At 35.5% G+C, this 26,298-nt stretch overlaps 1 protein-coding gene across 14 annotated transcripts in view; it reads left to right on the top strand.

The window, feature by feature from the left end:
* Positions 1-26,298, top strand: part of DMD (dystrophin) — a 2,616,526-nt gene that overhangs the window by 1,754,026 nt on the left and 836,202 nt on the right. For all 14 annotated transcript variants that reach the window (XM_063804906.1, XM_063804905.1, XM_063804907.1 and 11 more), the window contains one exon: positions 10,073-10,248. In XM_063804906.1, coding sequence (XP_063660976.1) covers positions 10,073-10,248 — 176 coding nt within the window. The remainder of the gene's footprint in view (positions 1-10,072; positions 10,249-26,298) is intronic.

The raw sequence follows: 26,298 nt of genomic DNA, 5'->3' as shown, positions 1-26,298 counted from the left end.
GGGATGCTATGAGGTTCTGAATGTTATATGCGCTATTTGGGCTTCAACAGGCAGGCACTGAGTATTCAGTATAAATTTTTGAGCAGGGAATCCACCAGAAGAACTATGCATCTGGAGGATTAATCTGGAAAGATTGTTATGCAGTGAAAGAGTCTGAGATGAAACAGTTAGGAGGGTGTATTAATAACATAGGTGAAGTGTAATGAATAACCAGGCTGGAGGAAAAGCAATAATGATGGAATCAACCGGGCAAGAAGTATAACAATTAGGGTCAGTAAAATAGAATTTGGATTGGAGGAATGAAAAAAAAAGGGACAAAACAAAGTTGAACTGCTGGTATCCATACTGGAAAATACAGATGTCATTCAAATAAATAATGTAATGAATATAAGAAACCAGTTTTAGGAGTGATGTGGATGTTGGCTTGAAAATATTTCCTTTGAGGTTTCAGTCAAATGAAAAGGTCCTGAAATGCTACGTGGTAGCTTAAGAAGGAAGCGTTCCTAGAGAGAAAAAAATTAGAAAAGATTTACATTTGATAATTTAATCTTTTCCTTCATACAAGCTAAATTGATAAGAAAGTAAAACCTATAGTTTTCACCACTCTTTTACAAATATCCCTAACCTTTTTGATATTCACATGAATAATTGAGAAAAATCTAACAGATGACTTGCTTATGTCATTTGTCTGCTTTATCCTTAGTTTCCTCTGGCTTATATATTGTTCAATAAAATACAGATCATTGATATTGTACAATGTACTGATAATGGGGAGTGAATCCATGCTTGTGCATTCTTTTTTTTTTTTTTTTTTTGATTTGCAGAGGGCGTGCCCAGTCAACAAGAGAGGCACAATTGTTTTTATCATCACCTCCTCTCATCTAATTCCATGAAGGAGAGTAGTATTACCATACAACAGATAATGAGTTGGAAAACAAGAAACCTAACCTCAGAACTTAAGGCTTGGGGAAAAATAAAAGAGTAATTTGTGTTTAATGCCTGTATAACTTGGCAAGAGGGACATATAAGGCTTAGTGATGCCCAACATGTGCTTAGATGTGGATTGTTAGTTGATGTCTTGGGGGTTCTGTAATCTAAGCTAAATGCTCAAAATCAATTAATTGATGTTAGACACAGAGATCTGTTTTGATCCCTCTTTATCGTATTTCTAGGCCTTCCCATTCTCAAGAGCCTGAGAAACGAAAGCTTTCCTTAATAACTTGTTATTTGTGGTAGGAGATGAAACTTTGATAAAAACACAATTATTTTTAAATGTCTCTTTTTCACTCTAGGCTGTTGTATATATTTCAAAAAGGTACTTTTGACCCTTTCCAGAATGAGAAAGCAGTCAAGATTATAATATCTTGCTTAGTTTTCTGCTCAATTTATCAACAAATATTTCTTAAGCAATTATTAAGCTGAGCAGTGCTCAGCGCTGTACTTGGTGATATAGGAAATGGGGAAAAGACTGTCTTTAAGGCCTTTATAGTAATAATTACCTCAACTTGTCTGTTTCTTTTCCTTACCATTTCGCCAAATTCATTGATCTATCTTGTTCTCAAAGCAATCGCCATAGTTATATTGTAACACAGCATTTTCTAGGGTGTCCCCATTAAATTGAGAGTGTTGACAAGAAAATACAAGCTTATTTATCATTGTAAAACTTCAGACACCTAGTAGTTACCCTAAATTAAATATTTGTTGGAGTCAGTCACACTAAAGAGAACACTTACTGCATTGAACAATTTACCTACATTAGACAGCATTTAAAGACTATGTCCCAGCAAAGGCCCATGGAATTCTTGTGAACACAGAATAGAAGTGTATTAAGGAACAAGCTTAATTCTGTTCTCTTAAAGCACAACACTTTCTCAAAACATATTTTGAAATCACCTTTGACCATTTTTTTTAACTAATAGGTGGGTGGGAGTTAGGGTAGGAAAACACAAGCAGCTTCATCAAAACGATATTCTATTTTCTTCAAATTTGTGGGGAATCATACGGCCTCTCAATTTTCTACATTATGCTAATTATGATATTAATCTCTCTGCCAGCAAATGAAAATAATACATATTAGATGTAGCAAATGTCAATAATGACAAAATTAGTCATCATGCAGATACTCAGGGATTCCCAAAATATTTTTGGATTATGATTGCTAGCTTTGAGTTTGCCCAGAATCATTTCAATAAACATAAGGGACTCAAACACATTTGCAGCAAAACTCACATCATAAATTTTAGACATAGCTCTGCCAATGATGCTCTCAGTTGTATTTTCAGTCCTAATATTTCCTCTGAGTTCCAGACCAGTATCTTCAACTGTCTGATTGATACTGTCTCCTTCATTTCTATCTCCAATGCATTAAGTCCTGTGTATTTACTTTCCAAATGCCACTTGGTTCCATGCACTTCTCTCCATTTCTGCCACTGACTCCTCCTCAATCCAAGCGACCATCTTTCCTCACTTTAACTACCATGATATCTCCTACTTGGTCTCCTTACTTCTATTCACGGGCTCCTCCAATCCATTCATCCTCCAGCAGAGAATGATGACTAGCACCTTCCACAGTGTCTGGCTAATAGGAGGTATCCAATCAATAATTGACTTACAGAGTGAAAATATAGGCATGGCAAATACCAGTAGAGAACTACAGGGTTTTAGAACCAATGACATTAGATATTTCCATCAAATATTTACAGTGTATAATCAAGTTTACTTACACATTGTCTTATTTTTGAAAAACAATTTTGTTGTCTTTTTCTATATGCACACATACATATTGTATCACCCTCTACCCGCCAAATGGCTTTTGAAGAAGTATTTATGTGGCTCCAAATTGATAATACCTCTAGAGAGAAGAGAAATTAGAAATTTTAAAATGACCTATGCTTCCTTTCGAATATCACGTCCTGAGACAGTGTTTTTTGAGTTACGTGCAATATGTTCCACGATGAAACATTTAATGTGTTCAGAGTCATGCTAGTAATCATGTAGAAAGAATTTTATGCCTGAAGTCACATGTTCTATAACCAGGATCACTTAATAAGAAAACAAGTACAGCTGTGGACAAGATGCCTTTTTATCAGGAAAAGGCCAATTTGTTTTCTTTACAAATCTAAGTAGATGGAGAGAAAAACACAGCCCTTAAATGTTTTCTATTTGTCCTGAAGTTCTCATGAATGAGTTAGAAGGCGAGAAGGATTAAATAAATCCTTGAACGTAGAGAGAGCTAACATTTATTTTAGCAAACTAAAACCTATTCGCTTTGCAAAGTTCTGTACTTTGTAACAACACTTTTCTTGAAAACAAGAGCCACCAATTCAAATGCCTTTACAGAATGATTGAATGCTTTCATGCCCCACCTAAAGGCATTCAAATCATTAATCAAACAAAGTTCTAACGCCAAAACATGTCTGGGGCCAGATTTAAAATGTAGCCCTCAGTTTCAGAGGGCAAAAACTTAACATATTTATATTTTCCTCACTTTAGGTAACACTCTATTGAATCTCTGCTTGAAATTGAGGAACACGTGATTTTTTCTTTTTGGCCCAGGGCAGCATTTCTTGGAAGAGAAAGAAAAACAACCCAAGATACCCTTACAAAACATGTAGTACTTTAAGCTCTTTATGATGAATTAATTTTGGTATACACATTAATAACAGTGATAATAACAAATCTATATATATAATTGATATGAATAAGATAAATACATGAAAAGGAAATTTCATTATAATTTGATATTAGGTAAATGTCCCATTAAAATAAATTGCTACTGTACATAATTTTCCTTCAGTTCATTGGCAGGATGTTTGCTTTGGAAAATAAACAGTCTATTTCTAGTTTTAGAAGGAATTCTCATTATTCTTTTATAGCAACCATTATCAGGAGCAGATGGGAAATTGTACCAAGAGCATATCTACTATTATACCTCACAGGAAAAAGAGAGTATTAAATGAAATCTAACAAGGCCTGCTCCTGACTCTAGTTCCTGTAACAAATGAACACACACATTTGTATGGTTTCAGCATTTGTATTAGTAAGGTACGATAAATGTTTACTGAAATTGAAAAAAAAAAAGATAACAGGAGAAAGAAGAGGCTAAAAAGGTGCATTTTATTTCTGATTGTTCATTGTAAAGACTGCTCCTTTTTAAAATAATCACATTTGATTTTATATACAGAGGGTACATGTACAGGCTTGTCACAGGGGAATAGCGCATGACGCTGAGGTTTGGGGTACAGATCTCATCACCCAGACAGTGAGCATAGTACCTACCTGATGGGTAGTTTTTCAACCAATGCGCACCCTCCCTCCTTCCCACATCTACTAGTCCGCGGTATCTGTTGTTCCCATATTTACGTCCATATATGCTCTATGTTTAGCTCCCACTTATAAGTGAGAACATATAGTGTTTGTTTTTCCTGTTCCTGCGTTAATTTGCTCATGATTATGGCCTCCAACTGCATCCATGCTTCTGCAAAGGACATGATTTCATTCTTTTTATGACTATGTAGTATTTCATGGTGTATATGTACCACATTTTCTTTATCCAATCTACCATTGTTTCACAACTAAATGGATTCCATGTCTTTGCTATTGTGAATAGCACAAGACAGGACCTTTTTATTTGACTGAGTTCCTTGCAAATTACTAATAAAAGATCTGGAGGTCCTTACTTAAAAGTTGAATCTGTAGTGCCGTTCAAATTTAGAGATGTATTTTCTGTTCAAGAGGAGAAAGCCCTCATTCGGTCATGCTTAATATTCAGCTGTAAAGTCCAAAACATATGAGAATGACACAAATGGAAACATTTTATAAATACCTATACAAAGGAGGGGCACTTAGTTCCCCTAGGCCTCTTAAAAGGCCTCTAGAAAGAGGGTACTTTTATGCTAACTATTAAAGATGAGTAACGAATTTGTCCTATACAACTTAACAGTATCGTCAAGGAAGTAGAAAGTTACTCAGTTTTCCTGGGCATTGGAGCTAAGCTTGAAAGTGAGGAGGAGAAGCGGCAGGAGACGGAGCCGAGAAGGCAGTGGGGAGAAGAGGAGGATGGTCCTTTCCATGCTCCCTGTTGTACTAACATGTTTGGATATTATCTTATACTTCATATATGGACTGGATTCTTCTCCTTCTCATTCTGAGCTCTCCTTGACCTTGATTCTTACCTCCTATAACTTTCATTCTTTCTTTACTCAAAAAAAGGCCATTTATTTCAGCCATTTTTCACTGTTTTCTTATCCTTCCTAGTTGCTTTTCTATACTACTTTTCCACTCTTTTTTTTTTCTATACTATTTTGCCCTTCTCTCCATTTTCCTAACTGCTAGATTTCCCCAATTTTAGCCATCTTTCAATTGTTCTGACTATCCTCAGATACTCCCACAAGGTTATCAGACCTTCCACCAAGACGGAATCCCTCAGTCTATGGACAGGCTAAGTTGAATGGGTCCTGTTGCAGTGCTTAGCATATGCCTTGAGTATTTGTGCATTTGTTTTGCTTCTTTACAAAAATCCATCATCCGATAGAAGTTGAAAGAAACTTGCTGAAGCACATTAAAATCTCTGAAAACAGTATTGGCTATATTTTCTAATAATTAGCATGACTGGTTAAATTGCTTTATTTATCATTGAAAAAAGTATCAGAAACTGTATATCAAACTCCTGAATTCTTGGCACTGACGAAGAGACACAATGAGAATGATCTTAGGATAAAAAAAACAAGATAAAGCACCATATTTGTAGGAAATTGCACCATAAAAGTCTGTTTCACAACTCTCCCAAATTTCATTTTATTACATCTTTTCTCTTGACCAATCAGTAAACTCGGTTAATGATTAACCTGTCTGAAAATAATTCATGAACAAAATTACAAGTAAATCTCAGTATTGGATTCTTGAAACATCTCCTTGTTCAGTGAAGTTTCCTTTTTCTTCCCTCTATTTCCCTGTATTTATCTTTTCTTCCAGTTGCATTTTATCTCTTCTGTTTTTTTATCTTGCTCCCTAGTTTGTGATTGTTTGCCAATTTTTTATTTCCTACATAATTCATCCAATCTGTCATTGTACAATTTCTTATAACTGCTTCTTAGCTTATTCCTTTTCTTCATTTGTCACATTCTATTTCTCATCTATTGTGTTTTCATGCAGTTTTGGAAAGTTTTACAAATAGACTTTTAAAAAATTGTATGTAATGTTCTCATAGAAAAGGTAGTGGTTTCTTTTTCTTATATCCTTCCCTGTATAAAAATAAAAATGTAGCAGTTCTTTCTTTGCCTATATTTCCTCTTTCCGTCCCCCAATTTGACCAGACTTGAAGGACTTAGATATATAACGGTGTTATTTTCTATAATTTAGGAATAGCTTTTGACTTAAAAAGCAGAAGAGAAGTTGAAAATAATATAGTAATTCTACATGTCCCTCCTGCTTCCCAATTCTCTCCACATGTTTGTAACCTCCCCTTTCTTTTTTAGTGTATCTCTGTCATATACCTTTGTCCCCAGAAATTCTGATTCAGTAGACTTAGAATGGAATTCTGGGCTTTTATATTTTGAAAAGCTCCCCACGGGAGTTAGATATGCACTTCTTATTAAGAATGAATGCTTAATATCGGAATCAAAACACAATAAGCTTTCTAACTATGATGAATAATCCAACAGATTTAATTATGATTTTCTTTTTGTCCAGAACCAAGACTAGATGTTAATTGCCAGAGAAATAGATAAGAATGCCTATGACAGCAGTACATTAATATGATATCAAAGCTTGGAAATTTTATTGGTAATGAATAATTCAGTACTTAAAATATTTAGAAGCTATAGAATTAAAATTAATTAATGTTGTTCACTATGTGAATAAAGTTGATTGAGATTTTACATTTAATTTTGTAAATCCAGTGTTATCTTTTCCAGCTCAGAAAACACCACATACAAGCTACTACTTTCTGTTTTGATCCCTTATTTTTCTTTCTTATGCTTTATCACTGAAAACTCTCCTTGAGCAGGCCATGCACTGTAAATATTTCTCCTGGTTGCAAAACCTTCTCATACAAATGCAGTAGACTATTTAATGAGCTCTTCTTTCACAAAATTAAAAAAACCTGAAAGCCCTGATTTGCGATTCTATATAAATGAGATTTAGATCTAACAATTTTAAATTATTGCTTCACTCTTAGCTATTCAATTCTATCTCTTATTTGGGAAACCGAAATAATAAAACCATTGCTGATTCCACAATTAGGTTGTAAATGTCACTGTAGCCATCGGCCATGAAGCAAAAGTGCCAAGATCAAAACTACAAAGCGAAGAGGCTGAGATAAAAATGCTGCAGCATTAGTTTATAGCATTATAAGCAGCAATAAGAATTCCTTGATTGCTTAACAAAGACTCAAAAGGCATTTACTCCATTACCTTACAACTCAAAGCGGTATCCCTGGACCAGCAGTATTGGCATTTTTTTGAAGTTTGTAGGAAATGCAGAATTTTGGTGCCTCCACGGACCTAATGCAGCAGAACTTGCAGTTTAGTAAGATCTCCAGGAGATGTTGACGCGCATTAAAGTCTAGGAAGCACCGCTATGGTATACATCTGATGTGTGCCCATGCATTTTTAAAAAGTATGAAGTAATAGTTGTAAGTATTGGACACTCTTGAAGGAACAAATAAGAGCCATGGTCTTTACCCTCTATATACCTCCCTGACATCTATGTTTTAGGCAACATTTTTTTCCCATTTCAGTAGTCACTGATGCTTGCACGATCCAGTTTATTCCAAAACAATGGTGATTCTCATGTAATAGTTCATGTTGCCTTAATAATTTACGTTGCCTCAAGTTCTCTGCCCAGGCCCCAATATACACCAAGGGCTGTACTCCTCCCCTAACGCCTGCTCTCATACAGTGACATAGAGCCCAGTTTTATGCTCTTGGTCACATCATGGAGATTGCACACCACAGGCTTTACCTTCTGCCGTACTCTCACTGCCTCTAACCCTCCATATGCCTAAGTTCTACGATTCTTTAAATTCCAAATTGACCCAGAAGTCTCCTCTGCTCATCCTTTTCACTGAGATCATCCCTCTTCTGGCCCACCATTTATTGATCACCTTGCTTTTTTTATCCTACTGTATGTAGTATAACAAATTATCACTTGCAACTGTGTCTTATTTTTTCAACTAGATTATGTACTGCCTAAGACCTAGAAAATTGTGCTTATTTATTTGAATCTCTAGGAGGATCAGTAATGGGTATTAATACTAATGACTCCATGGTGATGATGAGCCTGAACTTCCTCCCTTCCTTTCTTTCTACCTCTCTCCTTTCCTCCCTTCTTTTCTTCCTCCATTCCTTCCTCTCTTCCTCCCTCCGCTTCTTCCCCACTTCCCTTATTCATAGATTCATGCGTTCACTCAGCAAATGCTTCCTGAAACCTTCCATGCACCAGACATTGTACTAAACAATAGGAAACTATCATGAATAAGACACAACATCTGACCTCAAATAATTTATGATATAAAAGTAATGGCATAAACCGTGATTACTTTTGCACCAACCTAATATATAGACACAGTTTGTTATGACTGGTGTCTCTATTACTAAGCAATGACTGTCACATGCAACGCTGATCTGAACAGGTGGTAAAGAGTGAGATGTAAGCAATGGAGCAAAGCCAACTAGTTACAAGGAAATATCACATGTTTACTAGAGCACATCTCATGGGCATTCAAGAGAGTATGGCCAGGACAGCTTGTGAATAGTTCAGTAACTGTGCATAGTTTTATATTCATTGTGAGGCACCGTGTCACCGGTTTGCTGATTTACACAGTGTTTTAATTGCTAAATGTATGCTACCAAAATTTCCAGTATTCGAAAATAATTTTGCTTGAATGTAGAAAAAGGAAAAAGCCAAGAAATGTATGTGAAACGAGAGTCTAAGGGAGCTTTCCCTCAGTCTCAGAAAACATGCATTCCTTCCTTCATTTAGGAAGCATGTACTGGGGTCTACTATCAGCTTGCTATTGTGTCAAGGAGTAGGAGAATATAAAAATATTAGAGAATTTGAACCACATCTATTAGGAGAGTTTTCTACATACACACATTATTCTGTCAGTGACATAAGGATTTGAGTCATTCAGATTTAAATATGGTAGGTACCTCAAGTTCTCAGATATTATTTCATTTTCTAAGGTTCATATTTAGTTAATATGTTATTTTAATGGCCTTACAAATTCTAGATTATCTTTTTAAAAAAGTTAAATAGAACGTAATTGCCATTTTTATTTAATGGTAAAAAGCATTTTTGTTTTTGTGTGTACTTGGTTGTAATATTCTCCTTTTCAATTGAACTATTTTTCTGATACTTTACTCTTAAAATTTCATTCAGGAAAAAAGTAAACAATATTTAAGCTTGACAATCATAAAAATGTTCTGGTGACTATAGATTATTTTAAAATTTATTACTGTAGCTTAGGGATATCTTGATGGGATGCTCCTGAAAGCAATTAATTCTCAGTTTTATGTGGCTTATAATGCAAAATACATTGACGCAGACAGAATTTGAAATGAATTTTCTTCTAATATAGCAATTAATTTTATTTAAATATCTCTAGAGTTTTTTTTAATACTGTGACTAACCTATGTTTGTTCTTTTTCACCTCTCGTATCCACAATCACTAAGAAACCCAAATACTTTGTTCATGTTTAAATTTTACAGCATTTCATAGACTATTAAACATGGAACATCCTTGTGGGGACAAGAAATCAAATTTGCTCTTGAGAAGGTTTCCAACTAATTGATTTGTAGGACATTATAACATCCTCTAGCTGACAAGCTTACAAAAATAAAAACTGGAGCTAACCGAGAGGGTGCTTTTTTCCCTGACACATAAAAGGTGTCTTTCTGTCTCGTATCCTTTGGATATGGGCATGTCAGTTTCATAGGGAAATTTTCACATGGAGCTTTTATATTTCTTTCTTTGCCAGTACAACTGCATGTGGTAGCACATTGTTTAATCTTTTCTCAAATAAAAAGACATGGGGCTTCATTTTTGTTTTGCCTTTTTGGTATCTTACAGGAACTCCAGGATGGCATTGGGCAGCGGCAAACTGTTGTCAGAGCATTGAATGCAACTGGGGAAGAAATAATTCAGCAATCCTCAAAAACAGATGCCAGTATTCTACAGGAAAAATTGGGAAGCCTGAATCTGCGGTGGCAGGAGGTCTGCAAACAGCTGTCAGACAGAAAAAAGAGGTAGGGTGACAGATCTAATAGGAATGAAAACATTTTGCAGACCTTTTTAAGCTTTCTTTAGAAAAATATTTCATGAGAGATTTTAAGCAGGGTGAAAGGCACTAACATTAAAGAACCTATCAACCATTAATCAACAGCAGTAAAGAAATTTTTTATTTCTTTTTTTCATATACTAAAATATATACTTGTGGCTAGTTAGTGGTTTTCTGCTATTTTAAACTTGAAGTCTGCTTTAAAAATCACACATGATTGCTTAAAGGTGAATATCTTCAATATATTTTAACTTCAACAAGCTGAATCTCCGTTGTTTTTCAAGAAGATTTTAAAAAGCAATAATAAATGATTGTTTTGTAGGAAAGACAGATCTTTGCTTAGTTTTAAAAATAGCTATGAATATGACTATGAAGCTAAAAAAAGTGATAGTGTTACTTACCTCTAGTTTCACCACATTTGTGAATACATTCTTGAAGGGGAACTTGAGCCAAAGAGGTACAAGTTTAATGGGGAAAACAAAACCTCAAAAAGGTTACTGTCAAATTCAATCATCATTTACATTTCCCTTGGAATGTATTGAAGGCACAGAAAGCCAAATGCGTGCTGCTGCAGTTGGAAAGCCTAGATAGTTTATAAATGGGATTTTGTATTATGCTTCCAGTTGTTGATGTTAATGTGTCTTGTTTCATAAAGGAAGACTTGGCCTTTATTTACCAAATGAGACTATTGTTATGAACAATGAAAACTTCGTTCTTTTGCCAAGCTCTTGCATCCCACCCATCCTCCACATAATAGGTGGATTTTAATATTCAGGAAGCTAGAACAACTCATTGATGAATATCTTTCGTTAAGATGTATTAAAAAGAAGATTTTGAAATTATGTCAGTTGTCTTTGCCCACCTCCTCTTTCCCTCTTTATTCATGTTACATTATTCAGAAAGTAGATACAATTCATATTTTGTACAAAATAAACACATTAGTTGACCTAAACACACACACACACACACACACACACACACACACACACACACACACCCCTTGCCAAAGTTAAAGAATTATAGCCTCATCAAAAGATATTTTGAATTAAGTCTTGGCTTTGAAAATCTTCTTGATTATAGATAGATAAAATAAAGAACTAAACTTTGTAGTTAAACTACTTCCTTAGGTAAGTCATATACTTTTTTCCCAGATTGAAATTCTTCTCTTAATCATACAAGTATTTTATTATTTAGATAACTGATGTGCTTATACTATGAACAGGTATAAACCTGTATAATGTCATTTCTGAACTAGGCTCAATCTAATCCAAATTAAGATGGTAAGAAATGAGAAAATTAAAAAAATTGAATACCATACTATAAATATATATATACAGAGAGAATTCATAAAGTGGATTAAATCGACTGGAAGATTATTTTTCTATAATATATAAAGTATTGTTTCCTATTTTAAATGTCTTACTCATATAGTATTTGAATAGAGCGTATTAATATTCCCTCTGATAACTCTAATTCACCTGAATTTTCAAAATCTTGTTATCTGTTATTGGGCTCTAAAGGCACATTATAATTTATAAACAAAGATGTAGCAATATGCCTGTTTCACCAAATAAGCTCTAAAATTTTAGATCTTTCTAATTTTATAAGAAAGTGGTATATGCTGACTCTGTTGTGAAATAGTCTACAAATTTTAAGTTAATTACAGCTAGGGATTTGGCTGTAATTAGAAAAACAATTTTCCCATTTAAACATGTTGACCTACATTAAATATTGCACTTCAGTGCTTTATAAAGTCAAGTTCAGCTTCCTTGAGTTTTTTTTTTAAGCTGAGCTTTTAAAGTTGTCTATTTCACGCTACGTTTTAAAAATAAATGTTAACATATTTAAATTTCCACTGAGACCACTTTTGTGGCATACTTCCTCAGGATTTTTATATCATTTAAGTTTTATGAAATGTAAAAATGTAATAAAATATAAGTACTGGTTCTACCAATATACTCATAGCTATTTCTAAGCATCCAGTAGCAAATCAAGTAAAAATTAATAAAATAATATTTTATGAATAATATGTTAACCTAACAATTATAGAAGGGCTGTAATCATGAACCTATTGCTAATCAATAGTGTACTCTCAGTGCAACGCAAGCAGATGTTAGAAGGAAATAGAAGTTATTTATTGCACCGGTGAAAAATAAGATGCCTATTCAACTTAACAACAGTAGTCTTCGTTTGTAATGGACTTTAAGTACAGCGGTTAGAAATATTTAACATTTTTTAGTCCAGGGACATCAATGAAAGAAAGTGTATAATTCAAGCTAGATGTCTATATGGAGCCCTGTAGTTGCAAAACTTTAAGTCTTCTGAAATTTTAAGATATTAGAAATAGGAAAAAAAATCTCAAAAGTTCAAATAATAGTGGACATCCAAGAAGGTTAGTCTATGTTGGAAGCAAATGAAGTGTGAAATGTAGTCAGTTAGCGATGCAGTTTAAGATAGACAATTCGCTACAGCTTCAATTATATAACAGAAGAACTGGATACATCTGTAGGTTTAAGCATGATAATAATGAGTTTAATGATGGCGTAGCCACCAAAACTGTCTTTGTACACGAAGGATGTGCAAATAAAAACCTATCGGCTGTAAGGGGAAGTCATAGGTTGATACAAAGCAAGCCTGTGTACAAGTCTTTAAGCAAGTGTCCGTGAATAGCAAGGGGCGCCATGCTCTTCATTGGAGAAGAAAATTACCTATTTGTCTTTACTAACCTCTAACTGAAATTAAGCATTCCTTTTCATTTTGAAAGTAGGCAAAAAATCACAGTAATACTAGCAGTACCTATGAAGTCACAGATATGTACATATCTCATTACATTTATAATAAATATATCAAAATATCATTTATGCTTATCACTACTTCAAAACTGCAGTACTTATTATATCTGCTACAGGATCTTATTGTTGGGCTTTAAAACACTATTCTGAGGAATGTCAGGCTTCAACAGATTGCCAAAGAAGTCCAAGGCATAAAAAAATGATCCTAGCCAGCTGACTGTTTATCTGCCCAGAATCTCATCCTAATTTACTATGGTTTCAGTCATTTTAATGTGCAGTCACTATCTTCATACGCTCCTTTTCTTCTGGAGTATTCTAGGAGAAGACATACCAGTCAAGGGGTTCTGGGGAGCCAGGCCTTCAAGCAATGGATTGCCGACAACATAATGAAGAGGCTTTTACTTAGAATAATGTCAGTTGATAAAAGATTGAATGGGAGACAGAAGCAAGGCAGTGGGAAGTGGAATTCCTAAATTGAGGAACCTCTGAATCATAATCCTTAGCAATAATAATTAAGATTTCAAAACATTATAATTCTTTCTTCTTTTAGACAAGTCTGATATTGCTTATCCCATATCACAGATAAGGCAATTATTCTACTAATATGCATTAAGGAATAGTGGCTTTAATTTCAGTGTTACCTTAATGAAAATAATTTTGAATTTTTTCTTTCCCCAAGTCTTTTTGTGAAAAATTTCAAACATATAGAAAAATTGAAAAAATTGCAAAACATATGCCCATTTACACTGTTTTCCTCCCCCTAAATTCTTAGAGTCAACAATTGTCAACATTTTGCCATATATGCTTTTTTTCTCCCGCTCTCTCTACCTACTTTCTGTATCTCTCATATATAGGGCATCACACACACACACACACACACACACACACACACACACTTTTTAAAATTTTTGCAAATAAGTTATAAATACCATTATATTTTACCCCTAAATAATTCAGCATGTGTCGCTTTGAAATACAGACATGCCATATATAACCATGCCTGTTTATTATGCTCTCCTCCAAATTAAATATAATGCTGCATTATTGTTAATATCCATTCCATATTCACATTTCCTTAATAGTTCAAAAATGTCTTTTATATTTTGCAGGGGAGTTAGTACCAATATCTTATCATGGCTCATGCATTACATTTGGTTATTATTATTTTTTATCCTTCTTAGTCTAAAATAGCCCTTCCACATTTTTTTCACCGATATTGAAATTTGAAAATGTCCAGGACGCTAGCCTCAAAAAATGTCTCATCTTTCAGGATTTATTTTCTTTTTTTTCCCCTGATGGGATGATTTAACTTGTTCTCTATTCTCTGAATTTCTAGTAAACTGGAAGTTAGGTCTAAATAAGACTTCAAGAGATGCATGTCAAACATTTTTGGCGAGAATACTTCATATGAGATGCTGTGTATTTTGTATTACATCACATCAGGAGGTGCATCATATGAAGTAGTCTCACTAAATGCTGCAAAGTTTTATTACTTGCTTCAGGTCGTGACTGACAGATCTTGCATTATAATGTCACATTTTTTCTTCGCAATTAATAAATCATCTAATGGCTTTAGTATCCATTGATGATCCTTCCCTAACTCAGTAATTACAGTGGGGCTTGCAAAATGGAGGTTTTCCTAATCTGACGTGATCTTAACATTTACCAGCTGGCTTTCTTCTGTTTGAAAAAAAAAAAAAAAGGTTTTTCCTCTATATTTATATCAAAATGGACTCATAAATTTTTATTTATTCAATATATTATTATGAATTACAGTTATTATTCTTGCCCAGAGCTTCCTGCTCAATTGTCCCAGGCTCACCTTGGACTTTGCCTATCCCAGATTTAGAATTACCCATTTTTTTCAAGGAACTCTGGTTACTTTTAGAGGTGAATAGTACGTAGAAACGTACATCTGGGTAGTAGCCCCTTCTCAATGGAATGTGTGCACCTTTCTGGCAAGCAGTCCCAAAGGAGATAATATTTTCAGATTACCTTTGAAATGATTCTTGACAAATCTCTTTCAGAATACATGGAAGTTAAAAGTAAGTCTAGACATGTTAAAAAGCCCTTCTTGTGTGAGACTTCATGTACAGTCATTAAGTTACTATTCCTTTAAACCTCTCTACTTCTGAATTCTTAAACCAAAATGTACTAGTATATAGTCTATGCTGGTTTGCCATGCAAATTAATGGTGTAAATAAGATAATGGGAGGCATTCGTAAATGTACTTAAAGGAAGAAATTATTGTTTAAAGACCTTAGCTCATTGTTTGCATGCAAATACATGCTGTTGATTAGAAATGAGCCTTATCTAATTCATTAAAGTAGGCCTGGTTGTTCCTCTTCTTGAAAATCTCCGTTAGCAATTCATATTGCTCTATGCACTTCCTTGTAAGACAACTGTTTTCTCTTAAGTTTTCTTTAACTTTGGCTTCTTACAAATTCAGACCCCACCCCCAACCAAATAGCTTTCAACCAAATAGCTTTTCAGCATTTTATTTCCTACAAATTACAAGCCAATATTTTAATGACTCAAATGGCTCTTTACAGTGTGTGCAATATGTTAAATGTACCCAGTATATCCGTGTGAACCAGTGCTACAAGCCTGCTCACACATTCACATTTTGCCCCCAGGATCTGTCCAGTCCACTTGCTCTGTACTCAAACTTCCTTTTTTTCTCATTGCCAGTCTAGACCTTGACTCTCCATCCAGCCCAGAGTTTGGAAACTGAGTACCCACAGGCTGAATCCTGAATGCATGCAGTATTTTTGCATAGCCACTGTTTTTAAATAATTGACAACTTTTAAAAATTGAGAGACCTCGGCCGGGCGCGGTGGCTCACGCCTGTAATCCCAGCACTTTGGGAGGCCGAGGCGGGCGGATCACGAGGTCAGGAGATCGAGACCATCCTGGCTAACACGGTGAAACCCCGTCTCTACTAAAAATACAAAAAATTAGCCGGGCGTGGTAGCGGTCGCCTGTAGTCCCAGCTACTCGGGAGGCTGAGGCAGGAGAATGGCGTGAACCCGGGAGGCGGAGCTTGCAGTGAGCCGAGATCGCGCCACTGCACTCCAGCCTGGGCGACAGAGCGAGACTCCGTCTCAAAAAAAAAAAAAAAAAAAAAAAAAAAAAAAAAAATTGAGAGACCTCATTTTTTTAAAAAATATGGATTTCTGTCTTCTTTTGAAAATTTACATCTGGCTACTAGGCACTCATTACTATATTTTCTCTTGGCACCATCAGCTACAACTGAGTAACAGATGTTTCCGTTTCTTGCTACTCAAAGTGTGGTCTCTGGCCCAGAGCACAGACATCACCTGGGAGTTGCTAAGAAATGCAGTATCTAATAAATAACAGTCAGCATTTTAATAAGATTTCCAAGTGATTCACGGGCACATTAAAGTTTGAGAAGCATTGCCTGGGGTAAGCAAGCTTTGTCCTCAGTTTGCAGCACCTGTCCCACTTTGCTCATTTATATTAATTGCTTTTCCATAGATATTTGATTTTATAGTACCTCATGCAGACCTTTGTATGATGATGATGGTTAGGGTGGTGATGGAAGTGATGGTGATAACACTTAATATTGCCATGCACTGTTCCAAGTGTTTTACGTAGCTCAATACTTATAACAACTCTATGAAAGTGTTGCTATTCTCCTTTTAATTTTACAGGAGGGCAATGAAGGCACAGACTGATAAAACTCTTTGCCCAAGATTGCACAGCTAGCAAGTATTTGAACCAGGATGCAGTCCCGCAGTCTGCCTCCAGAGTCCTTACTCTAGATCAGATTTTGCTTTATTTATCCCAGTTTTGTCCGTCAGGATTCTCTGGTATACACTTGCAATTTCTTCCTACCAACCTTCTCCTTACCTTTGATGGCCACACGTAGTAGCAAAAGAATTGAACATAGAATCTGTTCTGACCTATCTTTCCAACCCTGTTTTTCATAATTTCCACTATTTCTGTTTATGTCTGAAGCTTTGAATGACCTGAAGTTTTCTGTTCTTCAGCTTTTGCAAAAAAAAACAAAGAACAAAAAACAAGACAAAAAAATAAACGCTTCCTTTGGTTGAATTCTCTTTCCCCTTATTTTTTTTCCCAAAATCTTACACATCCCTCAAGACTCATCTTAACTGCTATTACCTCAATGAATGTGACCTGCTCTTCTCAAACATAAGCACTTTATTCTCTTAAGGTTTTCTTGCCCCTTTTTATAACACTCATGTAATATTTTATGTATATATCATGTATCATACCTATTTACATATGCTTTTTCCCCAGCAAGATTAAAAGCTTCATGAGGGCAGAGGACTCTCTTATTGTTATCTCTATAACCCACAGTACTTACCAGAAAGCCTGATATATTGTAGATGGCCAGTAAGTACTTTCTTAATTTAAATCGTAAGAATTGTTTTCACATTCAGATTAAACTGAAGATTTAAATCTTTACACTTCACATTATTATATAGATTAAAAATAGATCTAAAGAGCCAGACCAATTTTTATGTTTTTATCGTGTTATCACATTTCCATGGATACGTTTGCAATTCTAGAAATTGACCTTGATCCCTTCTAGTCTTAAAAAAATGGAAGGAGTTTGGTTAATAATATTTTAGGTATTCTTCAGAATTTAGTACATTTAAGAGACAAGTAACTTCAATTTATTTAGCTAGTTATGGCAAAAAGCAGCTCTTTGATTCAAACATTTTGTACATTTGTTTATCCTACTCTCACTGTATCTCAACTAATACATTTTAAGTGAATTAAGTAGGAATTAGCCCTGAAACTGAATGTTTTAGCCTCATCCTACATATAGCCACAAGATGTTTTAGATGCAATCCATATCACCAAAGAGCTATTTTTAGATTGATCAGAGAGAATCATACAGATATTATTATTCACAGGTGTCAATGGAAAAGCTGGTCTCTTCCCATCTGTTCTCTGATGACTCTTGAAAAGCTTTCAAGGACATTCATAATTCTTCATCAAAAGACTATGAAAAATTAGCTTCATAGTTAATTGTTTTATGTCATATTTTATTTTTTCAACTTGGCTAGTTCTAGTGAAACAGACTAGCTGGCACCAATTATGTTGTTGCATTGGCTGGTAATGATGATACCACTGTGTGGAGATATACAAGTGAATGTACTTTATTTGTGGCCTTCCATGAACTTTATGTGCCTGGGAAAGTAGGAGTTAGGGAGAGTTTGTTAGGGAACATGATCTCTGGGATGGGTCTTAAAGGATGAGAAGAGGCAAATGAAGAGTAAATGGACATGCCAGAGAGAAAAAGTGACAGGAGCAAAATCACTGAAGCAAGAAAAAATGGCCTACATTGAAGGACTATACACAGTTCAGTATAAAAAGGCTCTGTTAAGCAAGCACCATTGACTTACCCTAAACTCTTCATTTTCTACATATAAACTGCCCAATTCCCACTCCAAACTTATTGATGGATATTAGTAACCTATAGATGTTTTTGAAAGGTGTTCAAGTATCCTTTCTGGTACCATGTACCTTGGCTCCCACCATTTGAGAGTATGTTCTCCAAGAGGCAACAGTCTGTGGTTCCTGACCTGGCTATGCAAGTTATTCTTATTATTAAAATTGTCCTATTTAATTAAATATCATAAAAACTAATGAAATAGAAATGAAAAGATACGAGAATTGTGGTTTCTATGAATACTAAATTGAATGCTTTGGAAGACTTGATAAAGGTGATTAGAAAAAAAAAAAAGGCCAGACGTGGTGGCTCACACCTATAATCCCAGCACTTTGGGAGGCCGAGATGGGTGGATCACCTGAGGTCAGGATTTCGAGACCAGCCTGGCCAACATGGCGAAACCACATCGCTACTAAAAAAAAATACAAAACTTAGCCAGACGTGGGCTTGTAGTCCCAGCTACATGGGAGTCTGAGGTGGGAGAGTTGCTTGAACCCGGGAGGCGGAGGTTGCAGTGAGACAAGATCATGCCATTGCACTCCAGCCTGGGTGACAGAGTGAGGAAAAAAAAAAAAAAACACGGTGCTGTTGAATTAGATGTAGGTAAGACAACTGTTTAAGATTGGGTATGAGGGATAGAATCCCCAAAAAATGGAGGTATTTTGCATTCAGATTATTTTCAGCATCTCCAAATCTGACTGTAATTCAAAGAAACCAAACTAAAAGTCACAGATTATGAAATGTAGAAGTGTTTTATGCAAAAAGCAATATGCTTAACTTCAACCTGTGGGCTTTTACTCCGGGAAAAGTCTCGGACCCCATACCAAATGAGAATTAAATGAGTGACCACTTGTATATTCTAAGAAAAATAAAATGTTTGAAGATGTGTAAACACATTTATATAATCCCTCCAATTTTACAATATTTTTCCAAAAACCACCTATCCACTTACCCTAATCAAGTTTGATAAGGGTACTTCCTTTTATATGTAGGAAGGCTGAAAAATGACGCCATGACAAATGAAATTGTCAAGATGGGCCAGGTCATGGAAGATTTGAAATCTCAAAGAATTTTTTCCAGGGTAGAATATAAGGATGTTGGGACTTTTTATATGCTTTAGATTTGCATCCTCATATGTCCCTTTGACGGTTGAGCTCAGAGTGAAAAAAAGAGAGTGAAACTAGTGGCAGGGTGACTCAAGTTAGAGACAATGAGTAAGCAGAATAGAACTTTAAAAACCTGACAGATTCAAGAAATACTTGATGAAAGTGGAACAATTTAGTCATTAAGTAGATGGGATGATGAGGGGAATGAAGGGACAATTCTAGGATGATCTCTTTTCCAGGTTTTTTGCTTGGGGGAACTGGCTGAATGGAAGGCTGTTACGTCAGGATAGGAAATACAAAGGAGAGTAACTGAATGGAAAGAGGAGAGCAAATCAGACATACAGAGCTCAACTTGGGATATAATAGTCTTAAGGAGCTCTTGGAACATTGAAAATAGGGTGATCAGAAAACACGCATTTGAATATGTAAGTCTGAACATCAGGAGGAAGACAAGGGCTGAAGACACTGAGCCATTTTGCTCTCAACGTAGAGATGGTGGCAATCTCCATTGAACTAACTGCTTCTCAATAAGATACCTTTCTCAAGTCATTAATTTGCTAACCAGTAAACAAACCAGAATTCCCAGAGTACACATTAACCATTAAGCACTGCTGTGGAAAAGGAGTTCAGGTGTCAGGAAGCCAACGTGGCAGATGAGCACTAGTGGTGACAAATGAACCAAAGTGATATGGGTGATCTTTACGGGGCCACAGAGTACCACTGTAAACTATCACAAATCAGAAGGGTTGACAAACAAAATATTGGGGCTAAATCAGGGAAAACCTATCACAACATACAGGAAAATAAGTTCAAAGATTTCATCCTACAGATTGCAGATAAGAAATGAGCCCTTTTTATTTGGGGCACCCTAGGGAAAGAGTAGATGCCCATATGCATATTTAAAGTATGAATACAGCATTTATTTGAATATACTGCAAATGGTAAATACAAGGGTAGCTACAGAGCCCATAACATGAAAAGGAAACACAAAGAAATACATGCCCCAGTCAGACCCCTTACTTGGGTTGCTATAAATTCACTCTCCCTTTAAGGTTATTGCATTTAAAGTCTATCTGTTGATTGGACCCAACAGCAGCTGCACCAAGACTGTACCATTTTTTTAAAAAAAACAGGCCAAATGGCATTCTGCATTTATTTTCCTTGTTGCTGAAGAAACTTGAATTGTCTACCCTTAAAGCCTGTCCTTTGAGACACATTTTATAATTAGAAACACTTATTTACAAAGTGCTTTTTATGTTAGAATCACAAATCATAACACTCCAAAAAAGGAATACACTATCCTCAGGTGAGTGACCTACCTTTGTTTACAAAAGAAAACCCAAAGTCCTAAGAGAAAAATGTGTTGATCATTTTATTGATTCCTTACCTTGGTTTAATATAGTTAATGGATGTCTTAGATATGTATAATAAGTCTATTATCATGTTCCCTTTAAAATTCTCTTTTGTTTTACTAATTATATGTTGTCATAGTTTGACCATTAATATAAGTCTAAATTTATTATAATGTGATTTTTTCTACAAAGGTTAATTTGAATTAAAATATTTTATTTTATCTCTCTCTACTATGATAAATGTTTTTAAAAATCGTTTGTAAAATGAAAGTACTATATTTGTGTAAGCTGCCAATCTAACAATTTATCATTTACCATTATGATGGTGAATGTATAACAATCCTTATATTCAGCAGAAAGCCTTATCTCTTATTTCAGAGGAATCTTGCCCCAGTTAATTATTCTGTCTCTTGAATGCACACAAACACAAGCATGTCTTTACCCTTTTTCTGCTGCCTCACTATCCCTGATCAGGTGAATGTTTTTAGCTCCTAGATTACAATATAAATATATTCAGACATTCCTTTCCAAATGCATTCCACTGTACTTGTCAGAGTTCATAGCTGTGAATAACAGAACCCAGTTTTTGTTGATAGAAGCAGAAATGGACTTTAGGAGAAAGATACAGACCTGTCCCCATTCCTAAACAAAGGGATAGAAAACCAGCTCAAAATGGGCAGAACTCAAAAAAGAGGCTCAGCTCCAAGAACTGTAGTCCAAATCATACCCTAGATTGGATCTCGAACTCTTGGACTCAAGCGATCCACTCATCTTAGCCTCCCACAGTGCTGGGATTACAGGCACGTGCCACGACGTCTGGCCCCCATACACTAGATGTAAATGTTGCCATGCACCACTCTACCACTGCAGACACTGGGTGAAGAATGTCATTGCTGCTGGAAAGAATTCTAGATAGTGCCTTGTAATTCTGTCACTCATTCCAGATTCAAAAACTGAACTTCCCCCATCAGATTCCATTTGTATTTGGGGATTTTGTTCGACATAATCAGGGCATTCAGATTCTGGGCAACCAAAGTTAACAAATGTCTCTTACTTCCCCTTTCTTGTTATTATTCCCATTTGAATCTTCTTCATAGTCACTGTTACTTAAACACACATTCTCTATTATCACATTTCCCTCTCCTCTCTTGTGTTGTTTGCTTTTGATCCAAACCACTGCTCAGAAACCATTATTGCCAATAACAACAATGATTTCTTGTAGTTAAATCCACTGGACATATCTTAGTCCTATTATCTGTAGGCCATGTGCCATTAACTGAACACTTTCCGTATTAGCACTTGGTCCTATCTTATCTTCCAAGTCACTAATCTTATCTGAATTTATTCTTACCTCTCTATGTAATTCCTTACTATATTGATGACACTCCTTGCTTTACCTGCCCCTTACATCCTGATGTTTCTCTAGGACATGTTCTGAACCCTCCCTTCTTCTCATTCTATACAGTTTCCCTGATTGTTATCCATAGCAACAAATGTAGCTTTCGCTGTATCAATTAGAATAATATCTAGGGAGATTAAAAAAGAATTATAGTAACTGAAACAAAGTAGAAATATATTCATCTTCTTGTAGAAGGAATCTGCCAGTAGGCAGTCCAAGGTTGGTATCATTGCTCTATGATGTTGAAGATCCAGATCCCTTCTATCTCACAGATCTGCCATCCTTTGGTGAGGTCCTTAACACTCATGGATCAAGATGACTATCAGCTCTCTATCTATCACAACTGCTTTTCAAAGGCTGCAAGATGTAGGAAGTGGACAAAAAAGGGATACCTCTACCCTTTTAAAGGGACTTCATGGAAGATCTACACAACACTTTAGCTTATATATCATTGGCCAGAATTTATTCTCATGACAATGCCAAACTGCAATGGGCATTCAAAATGTAGTGGAATGGATCATGGGCTAAGCAGCTAAGCAGTCTCTACCAAAGTCACCGATTTCATTTTATGTCCTAAGTCTAATATTTGGCCCAATATGTAGTTTCAGATTAGACCTACATATGTAGCTTCAAATGGACCATTTCCTCTTCTATGTCTCAAAGCCATCTCAAAGTCAGTATATCCAAAACTCAACATGTTATATTCCTCTCCCAAAATCTACTGTGGGTGATATCACTATCTATTCATGTACCCAAACTATAAATTTGGAAGTTACAAGAGCTAGTATTAATGACACTAAGTTTTGTGCATTTACTCTATGAACGGGACTTTGATAAGAGTTTTACAAATGTTTCCCACTTAATTGTCGCAATATCTCAGTTATAGAGATTTTATACGTCCATCATCTCACCTGACTCTTCGAGATCATAAGCAAAGCATGGCAGCATTCTTATGTCCATTTTACAAATTACCACATTAAGCACAAAAAAAACAAGATATATGTCCAAGGCTAACCAAAGTTATAGAAGGATCGAGAACTAAAAGTCAGTGATTTAGACCCAAATCTGTGCCTTTTCCCTTATTGTTACATATGACCATATCTAGCTATGTGAACAAAGCAGCTAATAATGATGACAGGGTAGAACAAATAAGAAAGTGAATATTCCCCACTACATTTATGATTATTTGCCAGTTTAACAGCTTCAAGCCTGTGTCTTCTCAGATATGTGCTTCCTCTTATGTCTAAGGAAAAGTACTATATTTGATATGCTTTTATGAACTTTCTTTTTTGAGATGGGGTTCTGGCTCTGTCACTCAGGCTGGAATGCAGTGGCATGATCACAGTTCACTGCAGCCTTGATCTCCCAGGTTCAAGCGATCCTCCAACCTCAGCCTCCTGAGTAGCTGGGACCACAGACACAGGCTACTACACCCAGCTATTTCTTTTTTTTTTTTTGGTAGAGGCAGGATTTCACTGTGTTACCCACCTGGTCTCAAACTCCTGAGGTCAAGTGATCCACCCACCTCAGCCTCCCAAAGTGCTGGGATTACAGGCATGAGCCAATGTGATTGGCCTGAATTTTTTAAATTTAATTTTATTGAGGTAAAATATACCTCTATATAAATAAAAGTAAATATACCTTTACCATTTTTAAGTATACAGTTCAGTGGTAATAAGTAAATTTATGTTATTTTTCCCCTTTGTCCCCTCTCCCTACTCCTATTTCTGATCTCTGGTAACCACCAAGGTAGTGTCTACTTTCATGAGATCCATGTTTTTAGCTCCCACATATGAGTGACAACACATAATATTTGTCTTTCTGTGCCTGGTTTACCTTACTTAAAATAATTACCTCCAGTTCTATCCACGTTGCTGCAAATGACAGGATTTCACCCTTTGTATGGCTGAATAATATCCCATGGTGCATATATATATCACATTTTCTTTATCCATTCATCCTATAAATTTTAAACGGTGTGGAATTTGGAGAATACTTAAGGAAAAATGACGATTGTGTAAAAGGAAAGTATCTACAAAAGCAAGGTTTATCTACCCCATAAAGATAACAAGAGAATCTCTGAATGTGGATATGGTTTCTGGAGTGTTTTCAGAGGTTGAAAGATTGTGAAGAACTGGATGGGTATAAAAAAAAGGAGGAGAAGAAATGAAAGTTCTGGAATGTTCTGTACATTGTAGATGAGTTCCCTATATTAATTTTAAAATGTAAATTGAGATTATAATTATTTTTTGATGATCTATTTTTGCTGGGCTGATTCTCTGTTGGTGTAACTCTTTAACGAATATGGGTCACGTGGGACCCTGGATTTTATTAGAATTACATGTGCGAATCAAATTCTAACTTTATGAGCCAATATAATGATTGTTTTTTTAATGATTAGAGTCTATCCATGACAAAAACAGCTTGTTTCTCCTACTGACTTATTTGGTGTTTTCTTGCTAATTAGCCTTTATACTAGACAGTAGTAAATCAGAGTACTTGGACTTCAGGTTGGCCATTAAATAAACCTGGCAACTAAATGCTGGGTAATAATCACCTATCTTCCCACTTGTGTTTATTACCTTTGGAAGTACGTAACATGGTATCTTTGCGTTTATATTTTTAATTTGTTCTTTTTTCTCTTGCACCAGCTACTTAAATTATCTGAGCTTCCTTTTACTAATCCAAAAATAAAGATAATAGTACATATCTATAGAGATGTTGTAAGAGTAAAAGGTAATGTAAATAAATTGGCTAGCTCTATGCCTAGCACATGAGTAGGTGCTTAGAAGTTAGTGTCTGGGTACATGACTTCTGGGGATGATAAAGTGAGTAGCTTGATAAATCTCCCCAAGAATCAGTAAAATGGGACACACTGGAGAAAACATTTTATGACCCTGGATATCAACCAATGGCATATGCTAAATTAAAAAGTGATTATTTATAAAAAGTACTAAACTTTGTATATGAACAATATGAATTTGTGGTGTATTTGCCTGTATTGCCCCCAGTCCCCACTCCCAGCTTGGTCAAGCATAATAGTTCTATCAAGGTAGAACAAGCCATGGAAATAAGCAGCTTCATCACCACAGGGACTGATTTTATTTGAAGCAGAAGTTTAAAACTCCACGTCCAGAAGCATTGTCAGTAACGGTGGAGACCTAGGTGGCAAACAAAAAGGCAGAATAGCAACTCAGCTGGCCTAAAGTTGCAGTCTTGATTGGAACAAGTAACTGACTGGCAGACTGGCCAGAAATTTAATTTAACCAGCATATCTGCAAAATGAGGCCGCCGTAATAGGCCTCAGTAAGGACTCCTTGTGTCTCCTTCATGAAAACTTAAAATGTGCCTGCATGTTGAATATACCCTTTAACACATATAAAGAACCTTTAGCAAAATTTGGAAGTCTTACTGGCTTGAGGTATTTAAGATCAACTGCTGGCCAACTATTGACTAATGCAAATTAAGCTATGCTTACCTCTAGGAAACTAGGCACACAGTTTGTTTCTGTTGTTTGACAGAGAAAGAATATCAACAGCCACACACTGTGGGGAAACAGATTCCACAGATTTCATCTAGGCAAGTTATTAAAACTTCAATTTAAAAAACGCTGGGCATAAGAAGGAACATCAGAATTTGGAGCTACTTTAATATGTTATTTAAAATGTCAAATTTTCAAGAAAAATGTATGATACGTTCAAAGAGACAGGGAACTGTGACCCATTCTCATGGGGAAAAGCAGTCAACACAAGTTGTCTCTGAATTGGCCCAGGTATTGGCAGATAGAGACTTAAAGGCTCCTACTATAAATACCTTCAAACAACTAAAGAAAAGCATGTTTAAGTAATTAAATGAAAGTATGGTAACAATAACTACAAATAGAGAATCTCAACTAAAAGATACACACTATATAAAAGAACCAA

This window comes from Pan troglodytes, chromosome X, assembly GCF_028858775.2.
Source record: "Pan troglodytes isolate AG18354 chromosome X, NHGRI_mPanTro3-v2.0_pri, whole genome shotgun sequence".
Taxonomy (NCBI): domain Eukaryota; kingdom Metazoa; phylum Chordata; class Mammalia; order Primates; family Hominidae; genus Pan; species Pan troglodytes.
The sequence above is the reverse complement of the archived record's forward strand: the minus strand, read 5'-3'. Positions and strand labels throughout refer to the sequence as shown.